Genomic DNA, 13,242 nt, shown 5'->3' with positions numbered 1-13,242 from the left:
TGGCAGCTGTAAGAAGCTGAACAGCACAGAAACAAACACATCTTTTTGACCTACCTTCCCACACAGAGAAAGAAATCCGTGCTGGGAAGAGAAATTAAGACTAAGTGAAAGTAACACTGGAGGAGGGGAGCAAGTGAGGAACTCAATCAGTTGAAATGATGAAGTACAGTAAAAGCTCTGTTCTCACTGGTTTTTAGTTAAACCTCAGCATGGAGATCCACTAAGGGGTATTCACTCTGTCACACCTGTGACAGAAACTTATTTGTGATTCTCACTCAATACAGGTTAAATCAGGTAAATACTTCCCAGACCAAGCAGTATGAGTAGAACACTCCTTTGCCCACACTTTCTAAGAAGCCCTCATCAGAAATAACATAGAAACCTATATGTCCCAAGAAAAATTTTCCATGAAGACATCAATTCAGCCAGAGGTTTCACAGATAGTAAATGTAGAAGAAAAAAAGACTACCTTTCTAAAAAAATTTTGTGTATAGTATGTCCATCTTGTTTATCATCATAAATTGGCAAGTTACACAGTTCTTGCCTGCGTATTTCAATTCTATAGATGTCTTAATTCCATTTAGTACTGCATACTTAACTTTGCAGCATTTAATGTGGCTATTAATTTGCAGCAAAGTATTTAAGCTATTGAAAATCTGAAGCTAAATCCCTAAGGAACAGTAAAGAGATACTGGGTGCAAATTGACTAGTTTAATATTAAACTGAGGTGTTATCCAAAACATTATCTTGTCTAGCCTCTTGTTCAATATAAAACTGAGATTACATGGACAAATGGAAAGTCTGGAGACTTAGAATTCACAGATGACAACAGACTCATAAACAAATCAGCTGGAGACCTTCAGTGTAGGACTGACAGTCTTGCAAAATCTGCCAAAGACATAATTCTACTATTAAGAAATCACTGATACAGATTGGACTTCATTCAAGGTAGAATTCCAACTGATAGGAAGGGACAGGCACATTGACCTTGACAGAGCTGGTTTACAGAATCACAGCTATTACATTTGAGAATAAAAAGATAATTAGAGTTATTCTTCTCTCTGCTGACACCACCCATAGGGTTAGATTGAATTCCACCACAATTTGCTTGGTATTAAAAGAACCTCAATGAGACCACTAGCTTATTAAATATATGCTTCTGAACTTTCTGAAGCCTGCAAATTCCCGTGAACAGAAGACTGGCCTACGTATGAAGCAATAAAGAGAAGTAAAACTTTCTTCTACACATCTGTAACAGTTGCTCTTATATTGCCTGAGGAACAAATACTGAGTTTTAGGTTTTCTTTATCAGGAAACAATCTTTTCAAATGAATTTTTTATTGCTATCAAATGTTCTCTTTGCTATTTCTGGATGCTTACTACAGTCAGTCAACTCATACAGGCTTACACAGTATCTGCTTTACCTGCATAATGTAGTTACATTCCAGAAGCTCCATTTTTGGATTAAGGTTTAGTTTCATGTATGTGTACACTGGTTCAAAGACTCTGTCATACAAACTTTGTAAAACTTCATTTTCTTGAGAAGAACGTTTTTTCAGCCATGCCTGTAAAACATCCACATTACTTTTCTGTATAAAATGTGTAACATGATAAAGTTAGGAGAAGCCAGCAATTATAATCTTACTTGCAATATCGGTCTCCAGCTGAGAGTAGAAGAACTGATATAGACCATACCCATTCGAGAAACTGTTGCCGGAGAGGCATTCTCAATGTTGTGAACCTCAAATAACAGTTTACATGTAGGAGACATAGGAATTCGATCTCCATTTGCTAGAGTCAGGGTCTTGTTATCATCCAAAACTGAATTTAGATTCTCAATCCAGATTGCATCTACAGGACCATCTAAAATCAGAAACACATTTTCACCTGGAAAAATAATTAAAAGGGATATAGTTCATATCACTGTACTGAAAGAGCAAGAAAATAAGTTTACAAAAGATGGTCTAGAACTTGGGTAATACATAGAAATGTATTTAATTTATTGTAATTTCTGATATATCCAGAGATGTTCATTACTGTATAAATGGCATACTTAGTTAATGAACTATTTTTGAAACAATCAGTGGCAAATGAGGGCACAAGTATATCTTTATAACTGTGGTGAGATTACCTTGGCTGGATGTCAGACAGACACTATGCCACTCTCACCTTCCCCATCCTCAAGAGGATAGAGGAAGAAAATAAGGTAAAAATGTTTGTGGGTTGAGGTAATGACAGGAAGATCACTTAACTACTGTTATGGGCAAAGCAGACTGGACTTGGGGAAAAATAATTTATTTCAAATTAACATAGACTCAGATGATGAGAGACAAGGACAAAAACTTAAACTACATTTTCCTTACCCACTTTTATTTCTCCAGACTCAACTTCTTCCTTCCAAACTTTTGTGACACCAACCTAATCTAACTCTTCCTCCCCCTGCTCCCCCACCATTCTTAAGGAGCACAAGGGGGATGGAAAATTTAGCATTTTGTTGCTAAAAGAAGGGTTCTTTGGGCAACTAAAAAAAGACATTGAACATTGACAGATCCCTTTGAAGTTAAGGAAAACTATCACTCAACAATTCTGAAGATCTTATTTCACTTTTTTATTTTGAAACATAAATATAGTTTAAAATGCAATTTTAAATTTTAAAATTTTGGCAATCAAATTTTAAAATTCTCTATCTTCAATATAGAAATTTTCCAATAGAGAAAGTATAGACCTTTTAATTGAGAAAATTCAGTTTTCTTTTAAAAAGAACCTCCTTCCAGGAAGGTTGTCTAGAATTCCTTTTCTGTAATTTTTTTTTTTTTTTTTTTTCCCAGGTACAAATGAATCACTGTGAAGAGGAATTTCGGTATTCCAATCCTAAAATACTAAAATATAAATATGGGTAATCAACAGATGAAAAACTATGCAAAAGACATGATTTTTAAGCTAGTACAATTAGTATAAGAAAATCTAATTTATAATTTACCAAATTTCCAAATAACACATCTGCACAGTGGAGATGAAGTAGCAAAGAAATTAGCACCACTTTTATGCAGATATATTACTGAAATAATAACATTTTAAACTGTTGTCTTTTCTTGAGAAGTGAACTGTATACTCAGCTATGTTCTCCACAGTTTTCCCCCAAGAGGGAACATTACCACATTTGCAAATTCAAGATACTTTTTTCAACAAAGCATTCAGGAAGTATTTTTATGATGCCACATATGAAATGATTACATACCCTTTTTAGCTTTCAGTGTTTTCCTCCACAATGTAGAAAATATTCCATCTGTCCAATCATTAGTTGCAGCATCTAGTTTTCCAAACATTTGAGGAGCTGTTATAGCTTTGGGGTTCATACGTATTTCTCTATGAGGCTGGCCACATTCTGTCAATGCTTTCATTAATATAGTTATGACCATTGTTTTTCCAGATCCACTTGGTCCAAGTGTCATCAACCCATGACGTACTAGAGAAGTTTCATACAACTATAAAACACAAAAAAATAAAAAAATAAAAAAATAAAATGAATGAATATATGCTTTTGAAAGATTTTTGCTTCTTTTTAACAGTTAGTGATTATAAATTTGTTAAGACACACAAATTACATGCTCAGAATTGAAATCAGGAGGCGTTTAGGGATTTTGAGTGTTTTATGGAACAGTACATAACGTTTTCATCTTCTATGCGCCAAGGAAATATGCTACAAATGAGCAACCAAAACCAGTTTTACCAGATTTTAAAAAGTATTTTCTATATTATTCAAAAGGAAAAATGAATAGTAGCAAAACACTAGTGCAACAGAAGAATGACTAAGCACTAGACTACTAAAATAGCTGAGTACACAAAAAAAACATAGGGGCCACATCCCCAAGGGCTGTAGATGGGTCTAGGTTCAGGAAAGCTCTTTAGTGCATTTTCTATTTTTCTTTTAATGTTAGCTTTAGGCTTGCTATGGAAGTGGCAGAGCCTGCCTACACAAGCAGCAACTGAAAGGAACATAAAAGTGACAGGCCTCCTGAATGACACAACCTTACAAGGAGAAGCATATTTAGCTCCTTCCTCTGCAAGCTGAATAAAGGTCTGCATCAATCCAGAAGGAAGATATACAGGCACAACAAATTTAAACAAAGATCAAGTGAAACATGAACTTGAAAATTTCAAACTTCTTATTCCCAATGTAAGGTGAAATTTGTTAAGGTAAAAGCAATCCTCCCATAAGGAGTTTGGCAATCAGAAATATTGAACTGTGAATAAAATAGTGAACATGATTTTAAGCAACATGGTCAAAAGCATTTTCTCCCACACAAAAATTCTGATGACCATCACTGTGAAGATGTGTGAAGGACAATATGGATCCAGCTTGCATAATGTGGAATCCCTATAGGCCCCCTTCAGATACTGGAAGGCTGCTATGAGGTCTCCATGAAGCCTTCTCTTCTCCAGGCTGAACAGCCCCAGCTTTCTCAGCCTGTCTTCATTCAAGAGTGTGCTCAAAAGAAAAGAGTAGAACAATAAGACAAAAGAGCAACAAAGCTCTAGTTACTTCTCTAGTTTGTCAACTTACAATTGTTTAATGATTGTCTCGTTATTTGTTAGGCTGCTGCATTTGCTAAGTTTGCTCCTTAAAGAAGGCTGTGTACAGGCAAGTGTGTTGGCATAGTTTATCAGAACATGAGTTAACTGTCTTTAATAATCAATTCAAAGAGAGTTTCAAATGTGATTTCTTGTCAGAAATACAACAGTCACCCATTTAAATGTTAATTGGAGTAAAGGACCAAAAGGCCATTCAAGCACCTTTTTTTCTTTGTATTAAATAACTACATATTCATTAATCAACAACATGTCACAAAGATCATCTGTCACTAAGCACAAATTTTCATAAACCAAAATTACAATTTAATCATTAAATCATTAGTCTACTAAACATAGTGTCTTATAAATATTCTGAAGTCAAAATAATTTCTTGCAACACCTGAACAATTTCAGCTCTTTTACTTTTCAATAAGAGCACACTCGGGTCTAAAAAGCTTGCAACAAACTAAACAAAACATACTAAACAAAACATACTACACTCCTAGCAAGCTGTCAGCCCACAGGCTCTATGCTATTCCTCCAGTGCCAAGAATCAAGCTTTTTTCATGTCAAAAGTAGGCAACTGCTTTGTTTTATGCAAACAACATTGTAACAACTTTCTGCTACACATTCATTTAGATTCTATGTATTTTCTTACTCAATTTTACTAGAACTCTTGCATGAAGGTAATAGAGGGATACATATTTCATGTAGGGCAGGTCTTCCCACAGTATTCAGGTGGCCATGCTCTTCAGAAAGGCGCTAGCTTTGAACACTACAAATTGACAGTAGGTGAGTGTCCTGTCTCTGCTTCCTCCCAGCCTTCCCTGGTCCCCGGCAGAGCATGAGACTCACAAAGTTCTTGGCCAGAATAAACATTACTTAGCAACAATTAAAAACAATCGGTGTTATCAGCTCTCTGCCCAGGCTGGAAGTCAAAACACAGAGCTTGCACCAGCTACTAAGAAGGAGAAAAATGACTACTGGTAAACCCAGGACAGTATCCACCCCTTATTCCATACCATTCACGTCATGCTCAGATCCCACATTTTCAATATGACTGAAGTGTTCAAAGTTGTGATGACTATTAGAGGGGCCCTGCCTCCAGCCAGTTGGAGGTAGGGGATAATTGGATTTACTGGACTGTGTGGATCAGATGGCCTGGCACATCAGTACCACAGAAGTGTAAGGCTCTAGTAGATACCGGTGCACAGTGTACCCTGATGCCATCATGCTATCAAGGGGTGGAACCCATCTATATTTCTGGAGTGACAGGAGGATCCCAAAAGTTGACTGTACTGGAGGCTGAAATCAGCCTAACTGGGAGGAAATGGCCAAAGCACCCCATTGTGACTGGTCCAGAGGCTCCATGCATCCTCGGCATAGACTGCCTCAGGAGAGGGTACTTCAAAGACCCAAAAGGGTACCGATGGGATTTTGGTATTGCTGCTTTGGAGACAGAGGAAATTGAGCAGCTGTCCACCCTGCCTGGTCTCTCAGAGGATCCTTCTGCTGTGGGGTTGCTGAAAGTCGAACAACAAGTGCCAATCGCGATCACAACAGTGCACCGGCAGCAATATCGCACCAACCGAGACTCCCTGATTCCTATCCATCAGCTGATTCGTAGACTGGAGAGTCAGGGAGTGATCAGCAGGACCCGCTCACCCTTTAACAGCCCCATATGGCCAGTGCGAAAGTCTAACGGAGAGTGGAGACTAACAGTAGACTATCGTGGAATGAATGAAGTCACACCACCATTGAGTGCTGCCGTACCGGACATGCTAGGACTTCAGTATGAATTAGAGTCAAAGGCAGCCAAGTGGTATGCCACGACTGATATTGCCCATGCATTTTTCTCAATTCCTTTGGCAGCAGAGTGCAGGCCACAGTTCGCTTTTACTTGGAGGGGTGTCCAGTTCACTTGGAACTGACTGCCCCAGGGGTGGAAACACAGCCCTACCGTTTGCCATGGATTGATCCAGACTGCACTGGAACAGGGGCAAGCTTCAGAACACCTGCAATACATTGATGACATTATTGTGTGGGGCGATACAGCAAAAGAAGTCTTTGAGAAAGGGAGGAAAATAATCCAAACCCTGCTGAAAGCCGGTTTTGCCATAAAACAGAGTAAGGTCAAGGGACCTTCACAGCAGATTCAGTTTTTTGGAATAAAGTGGCAAGATGGACGTAGACAGATCACCACAGATGAGATGAACAAGATAACAGCAATGTCTCCACCAACAAATATGAAAGAAACATGAGCTTTGTTGGGTGCTATGGGGTTCTGGAGAATGCACATCCCAAATTACAGTTCGATTGTAAGCCCTCTCTCATGTGACCCGGAAGAAGAATGATTTTAAATGGGGTCCTGAGCAACAACAAGCCTTTGAGCAAATTAAACCCAAGATAGTTGATGCACTAGCCCTTGGACCAGTCTGGACCAGGACAGATGTAAAAAATGTACTGTACACCGCAGCTGGGGAAAATGGCTCTACCTGGAGCCGCTGGCAGAAAGCTCCAGGGGAGACTTGAGGTCGATCCCTCAGCTTTTGGAGTCAGGGGTACAAAGGATCTGAGGCCAGCTATACCCCAACTGAGAAAGAGGTACTGGCAGCCTATGAAGGGGTTCGAGCTGCTTCGGAAGTGATTGGCACTGAAGCACAGCTCCTCCTGGCACCCCGGTTGCCTGTACTGGGCTGGATGTTCAAAGGCAGGGTCTCCTCTACACATCATGCAACCGATGCTACATGGAATAAATGGGCTGCACTAACTACACAACAAGCTTGAATAGGAAATCCCAGTCATCCAGGCATTCTAGAAGTCATCATGGACTGGCCAGAGGGCAAAGATTTTGGAATGTCACCAGAGGAGGAGGTGATGCATGCTGAAGAGGCCCCACCATATAACAAACTGTCAGAAAGTGAAAAGCAGTATGCCTTGTTTACTGATGGGTCCTGCCGTATTGTGTGAAAGCATCGGAGATGGAAGGCAGCCATATGGAGTCCTCGACAACAAGTTGCAGAAACTGCTAAAGGAGAGGGCAAATGGAGTCAGTTTGCCGAGGTGAAAGCCATGTAGCTGGCCTTGGACATTGCTGAACGAGAAAAGTGGCCAGTACTCTATCTCTACACTGACTCATGGGTGGTGGCAAATGCCCTGTGGGGGTGGTTGCAGCAATGGAAACAAAGCAACTGGCAATGCAGAGGTAAACCCGTCTGGGCTGCTGCACTGTGGCAAGATATCGCTGCCCGGGTGCAGAACCTGGTGGTGAAGGTACGCCATGTAGATGCACATGTACCCAAGAGTCGGGCCACTGAGGAACACCAGAACAACCAAGTGGATAAAGTTGCTAAGATTGAAATGGCTCAGATGAACTTAGATTGGCAACATAAACGTGAATTATTTTTAGCCCGGTGGGCCCATGACACTTCAGGCCATCAGGGCAGAGATGCAACATATAGATGGGCCCGTGAGAGAGGGGTGGACTTAACAATGGACACTATTGCCCAGGTTATTCATGAGTGTGAAACATGTGCTGCAATTAAACAAGCCAAACACTTAAAGCCTCTTTGGTATGGAGGAGGATGGCTGAAGTATAAATATGGGGAGGCCTGGCAGATTGACTATATCACACTCCCACCAACCCGCCAAGGCAAGCGCCATGTGCTTACCATGGTGGAAGCAACCACCGGATGGATGGAAACATACGCTGTGCCCCACGCCACTGCCCGGAACACTATCCTAGGCCTTGAGAAACAGATTTTGTGGTGACACGGCACCCCAGAGAAATTTGAGTCAGAGAATGGGACTCATTTCTGGAATAACCTTATAGACACTTGGGCCAAAAGCATGGCATGGAGTGGGTATATCACATCCCCTACCATGCACCAGCCTCTGGGAAAATTGAACAGTACAATGGGCTGGTTTTATCTCTTTGTCCTGGGTTTACCAGTAGTCGTTTTTCTCCTTAGTAGCTGGTGCAAGCTCTGTGTTTTGACTTCCAGCCTGGGAAGAGAGCTGATAACACCGATTGTTTTTAATTGGTGCTAAGTAATGTTTATTCTGGCCAAGGACTTTGTGAGTCTCATGCTCTGCCGGGGACAAGGGGAGGCCAGGAGGAAGCAGAGACAGGACACCTGACCCAAGCTAGCCAAAGAGGTATTCCATACCACAGTAGGTCATGCCCAGGGAGGTAACTGGGAGTGACCCGGAAGGGCATGCTCTCTCTTCGGGGGTGTTGAGCTCGTTCGGCAGTGGTACCATATTCTCTTCTCTTGTTATTTTCTTTTATCATTATTATCATTGGTGGTAGCAGTAGTGATTTGTGTTATACCTTAGTTACTGGGCTGTTCTTACCTCAACCTGTGGGAGTTACATTCTCTCATGTCTCCTCCCCATCCCTCCGGGAGCAGGGAGGGTTGGGGGGAGGGCCGGGGAAGGAAAGAAAGAGGGAAAAGAAAAAAAAAGGGGGGGGGGGGGGAGTGAGTGAACGAGCTTTGTGGTTGGGTTTAAACCACGAGAGTGGGTTTGCTCACATCCTTGTAGTCTAGAAAGCTTTTAAATCTCTTTACAGCTTAAATCTTCAATCACACACATCCTTGAGAGAAACAATTCCTAGTGTATGGCAGTGCCATTCTTGTTACTGACACTATTTTTTTGTTCTTTCATTTTATAGTGCCTACATGCATGTTTACTTGCATGCTTAGACTTGTTATAGGTTTCCATAAGCTTGCCATAGCATATGCTAAGACATATATGCTCTATACATCCTTATACTTTAACTCTTTCAACTCAGTACAGGTAAGCTGGATGATTACCCAATCAGTGTATAGGTCCTCAAAACTCATATGAAAAAATCTTTACAATTATGTCTGCTCAAACCCATCATGAGGACTCTTCATTGGAGAAACATACTTATGTCATAAATACATACTCCTTACATTTCTCTTTGTCCTTATAAAGCTCTTCTAGCTCTTTCCTCCTACTTAGTAGGAGTTGTGCCAAGGCTGTGTTTCTTCTCACTCTTTATTTATTGCTTTGACCTTCAGAATGCCTCCCAATCCGTAGTCTAAGAAACACATGTTAGAGAACCATGTAGGTGCTTTGCTGCTTTATTCAGATAACTTAGATACACTTGGAAGTGCATTACCATATCTGGAAAAGGCTGGGTTAATAGCATGTTTTAAGGTTTGGGTTTTCTTTTGGGATTTTGTGGGTTGGGTTTTGTTTGTTTGTTTGTTTGTTTGTTTGTTTGTTTTCTTGTTTGGTTTTGTTTGGGTATTTTGGTGGGCTTTTTTTTTGTTTCTTTTTTATTTGTGGTTTTTCTTTGAGTATTTTTTATTTGTTTTGGTCTTTGGTTGGTTGTGTTGTTTGGTTTTTTCTTCCTTCTGCTGTACTATTTAAAGAAGTAAAAACTTAAGTCCCTTGGATTGGTCTTCCTTAGTGTGGTGTACACACAATCCTTGCTTTTTTCCCATAATGGAGGCACAGGTCCTTGAGTTAAACAGTGGTTTAACTACTAACATGGTGTTCTGACTCCTGTTTGTTAAAAATGTTTAGGAAAACAAAAAGTTCTACCTGTATAAGTTTAAGATTCCATGGTGGATGGTTAATCAATCCTGCCTCTTCAACCTGATTAGCCACTGCCGCCTGAAGCTCAACATAGGTACTACTGTCCAACTGTAAGCCCGGAAAAAGATCACTGATAAGACTGAGAAACAAAGGCTCATCTTCATCTATCTGAAAGAAAAAAAAAAGTTAAGTAAGTACATGAAGTATGGTTATTAAAGAACGTTCTCAAACCAAAATCAATCTCTGTTTTAAAATAATAAAGTGTAGGGTTGTATTTTCTAAATACAGAAGCTTACATTCATAAACACAGCCAGATACAGCTCACTATAAAAATGGCATTTGAAAATGTCACACATATGCCATGCGAGAAATAAGTTTAAAATTGAAAGAAATTTCCCACTGAGAAGACACTGGAATAAATTTCTAAAAATGGTTTGTAAAACATTACAGCATGTATTGGAAAGAACATCCTACTTGGAAAGAAATCTTTAAAAATCTGATTTATTAGATACTCAAATTATGCAGTTTACATATAGTACAGTAGTCAGTCTATACAAAAGTTAGTATATAAAATATGATACTCACAACTAAGCCATTATTAATCTATTTGAACCTTTGCACCCTGAGCATTGTTTGCAAGTCTAATAAATTCCCATTGCTGTTTAATGATAGTGATTACTGTTGCCATTTTTAAAGAAAAGGATGTTTGAGATTTTTTTATATTCTTTTATGAAAATCCATGAAATATCTAGTAAACTTAACTCTACATGTTACTAAAATATTAGATCCTTACCAGCTTAGAAAGATTCATATCTCTTAGCCCTCTCATAACAATACTTAGTTCACTTTCATTTGGCCTGGCCCTCTTTTGAGTTCCAAGAGTCCTCAGTACTGAAAGGACATTCCTCAAACCAAAGTCATAATGGACCTAGAGAGTGGGAAAAGGCTTATTGTTGACATTGCTTAGGAATTATTCTATGAAAATTAGTGGAGGATAGTAAGGTTATTTTCAAGAAAGAGAGGGCAGATAAGGGTTTTCATTTCCAATCTAAATTTAATTGTCTTCACCATTTATAATTCCATATAGGAATTTTTTTTTTGCAGCAATGTATAGCAGGGTTCTAAAAAAAATAATAGTTCCATTCCATTGGAATTTGCAAACAAGGCATCTTAAAGCTGAGACTTCATATCAAAGCAGTGCTTTGGGGAGAAGGGCAACTTAAATCAAACTTGAGAGATTCCTCCTGTGATTTCCAATTTCCAACTACGTTTAAAGCCATAGATAATCCTCACAGGAAAACTAAATCAACAGGTTAATTTCTAACTGGCTGTCATGTTTAGGCAGAGACCCCCACGCAATTACAATACAAACTATCATTCCTTAACAAATAAATGTTTGGATATAACTACACATACACAAATTATCACAGTTATTTATTCCAAAATTTTAGAGATATTTGTTCAAATTATGTTTTAACTACTTCAATATTTTGTAAAAAAACATAAAAAACAAGCTGCACAACCAAAAACCTAAGGGATGGTATTGTGTAAATATGAAGACAAAGATTAAGGGAATACATGACACTACCTGCTTAGTGAGCTGCTCCTCGCAAAGTTTATAAAGAACAAAGAATTTCTGAGACAAGACCACATTATCAATAAATCCATAGCTTGCTAGCTTAACTCTTATAATTATCTGAAATACATTTTTTTAGAAATTTCATTAGTTTTTTGGAAGATAGGTGAAAAAGTAAAATACAATTTTTTCCTTCAGTTCAGTCAGTAACCTGTCTATCTGGAACCATCATAGCAACACTTCTAAACTGCATTTTGAGATTTTCTGGTAGTTCTTGACGTCCAGCATACCCAGGATTCTGTGAAAGAAAACGTAATGCATTATTTACAAAAGTCAAAATAACATCCTTTTAATAAAAGTTCAATAAAAATAAATTTATGTATAAATACCTATATTTCTTCAGAGTTATAACTCTTGTATACTAATGGTTAAAATGTGAAGAAAAAAGTTCAACCATAACTATGAATTTAATAACCTATTCATAATTGTCAGAGTAGTAACTGAATTTATCCTCACAAGCCTGCAATCAGAATTTTAAAATGTCACGGAATACAACCTAGTTGGCTAATTTCTTCTAGTGTATTCCCAATGCAAATAAAGTTCTCATCACCATTTTGCAGAAGAGGTAGGTTTTGTAACATATTAAAAATTCAGTGTCCAGCAAAAGCCAAAATACAATAATAGCAACAATAATATCAGGATGCCTTTCTCTATTTCTTGCACCTAAAAAGCTTGCCTTAAAGTACAAAAGTACAGTAAAAATAACACAGTCAAAATTAAAACAAGAGAGTTTGACTAATAGATTTCTAGAAAATTGGTGCAAATATGGGAAATAATTCTGACATCAGACAGGTGATGTTTAAGAAATTAGAAGTAGTCAAAAGATATTTATGACCTCTGCAGTTGTTATCCTTCACTTAAACACGCAGATGACAGTTTTAATTTCGCGTAAATCATCTTGGATTGCCATGCGCCTTGGCATTACGAAACACACTACAAATTCCCTGCCCGTGAGACGATAGGAATTAATGCTATGAAGCCTCAAGAACCCTAGGCAACAAGACAGCACTAACCCTGAAAGTTAATATTCCAAATCCAGGACTTGTGTTTCTCCCTTGGATAATGGTTGTTAACGGTCAGCGCACTGCCTTGCATATCTTTTTTGTACAGATTATCCATTCATTTGTGGAACCTAACTTTGATGTGTATGTACTGCAAGTTTTTTCCACAAGAAAGACAACAATGTATCTCAAATAACACCCGTAACAACTTCAAGAGATAAGAAGCACAGTTCTGTCTTAATGCCTGCTCTCATTCCAGATTTGACACACAGAGCAGAATGGGCCTCTTTGCCACAGAAAGCCAAAAGTAGACATTCAGCATTGCATTTACCAATTTAGAAACATACTGTATCAACAAATAAAAGAATCTGATAATTTTTTGCACAGGTTTTGAAAAGACCTGTTGTCACCACAGTGCAAGGAGAGTGGTTTATTATGGAATCATCATACTTGTCTTCTGTA

The 13,242-nt window shown here is 38.6% G+C and overlaps 1 protein-coding gene across 1 annotated transcript in view; it reads right to left on the bottom strand.

Annotated features, from left to right (window-relative positions):
• Window positions 1-13,242, bottom strand: part of DNAH8 (dynein axonemal heavy chain 8) — a 139,106-nt gene that overhangs the window by 68,783 nt on the left and 57,081 nt on the right. The window contains 7 exon segments of the mRNA XM_065682578.1: window positions 1,425-1,565; window positions 1,646-1,887; window positions 3,239-3,485; window positions 10,150-10,311; window positions 10,937-11,071; window positions 11,732-11,839; window positions 11,931-12,017. Coding sequence (XP_065538650.1) covers window positions 1,425-1,565; window positions 1,646-1,887; window positions 3,239-3,485; window positions 10,150-10,311; window positions 10,937-11,071; window positions 11,732-11,839; window positions 11,931-12,017 — 1,122 coding nt within the window.

Source organism: Lathamus discolor, chromosome 5 (assembly GCF_037157495.1).
Source record: "Lathamus discolor isolate bLatDis1 chromosome 5, bLatDis1.hap1, whole genome shotgun sequence".
Taxonomy (NCBI): Eukaryota; Metazoa; Chordata; class Aves; order Psittaciformes; family Psittacidae; genus Lathamus; species Lathamus discolor.
The sequence above is the reverse complement of the archived record's forward strand: the minus strand, read 5'-3'. Positions and strand labels throughout refer to the sequence as shown.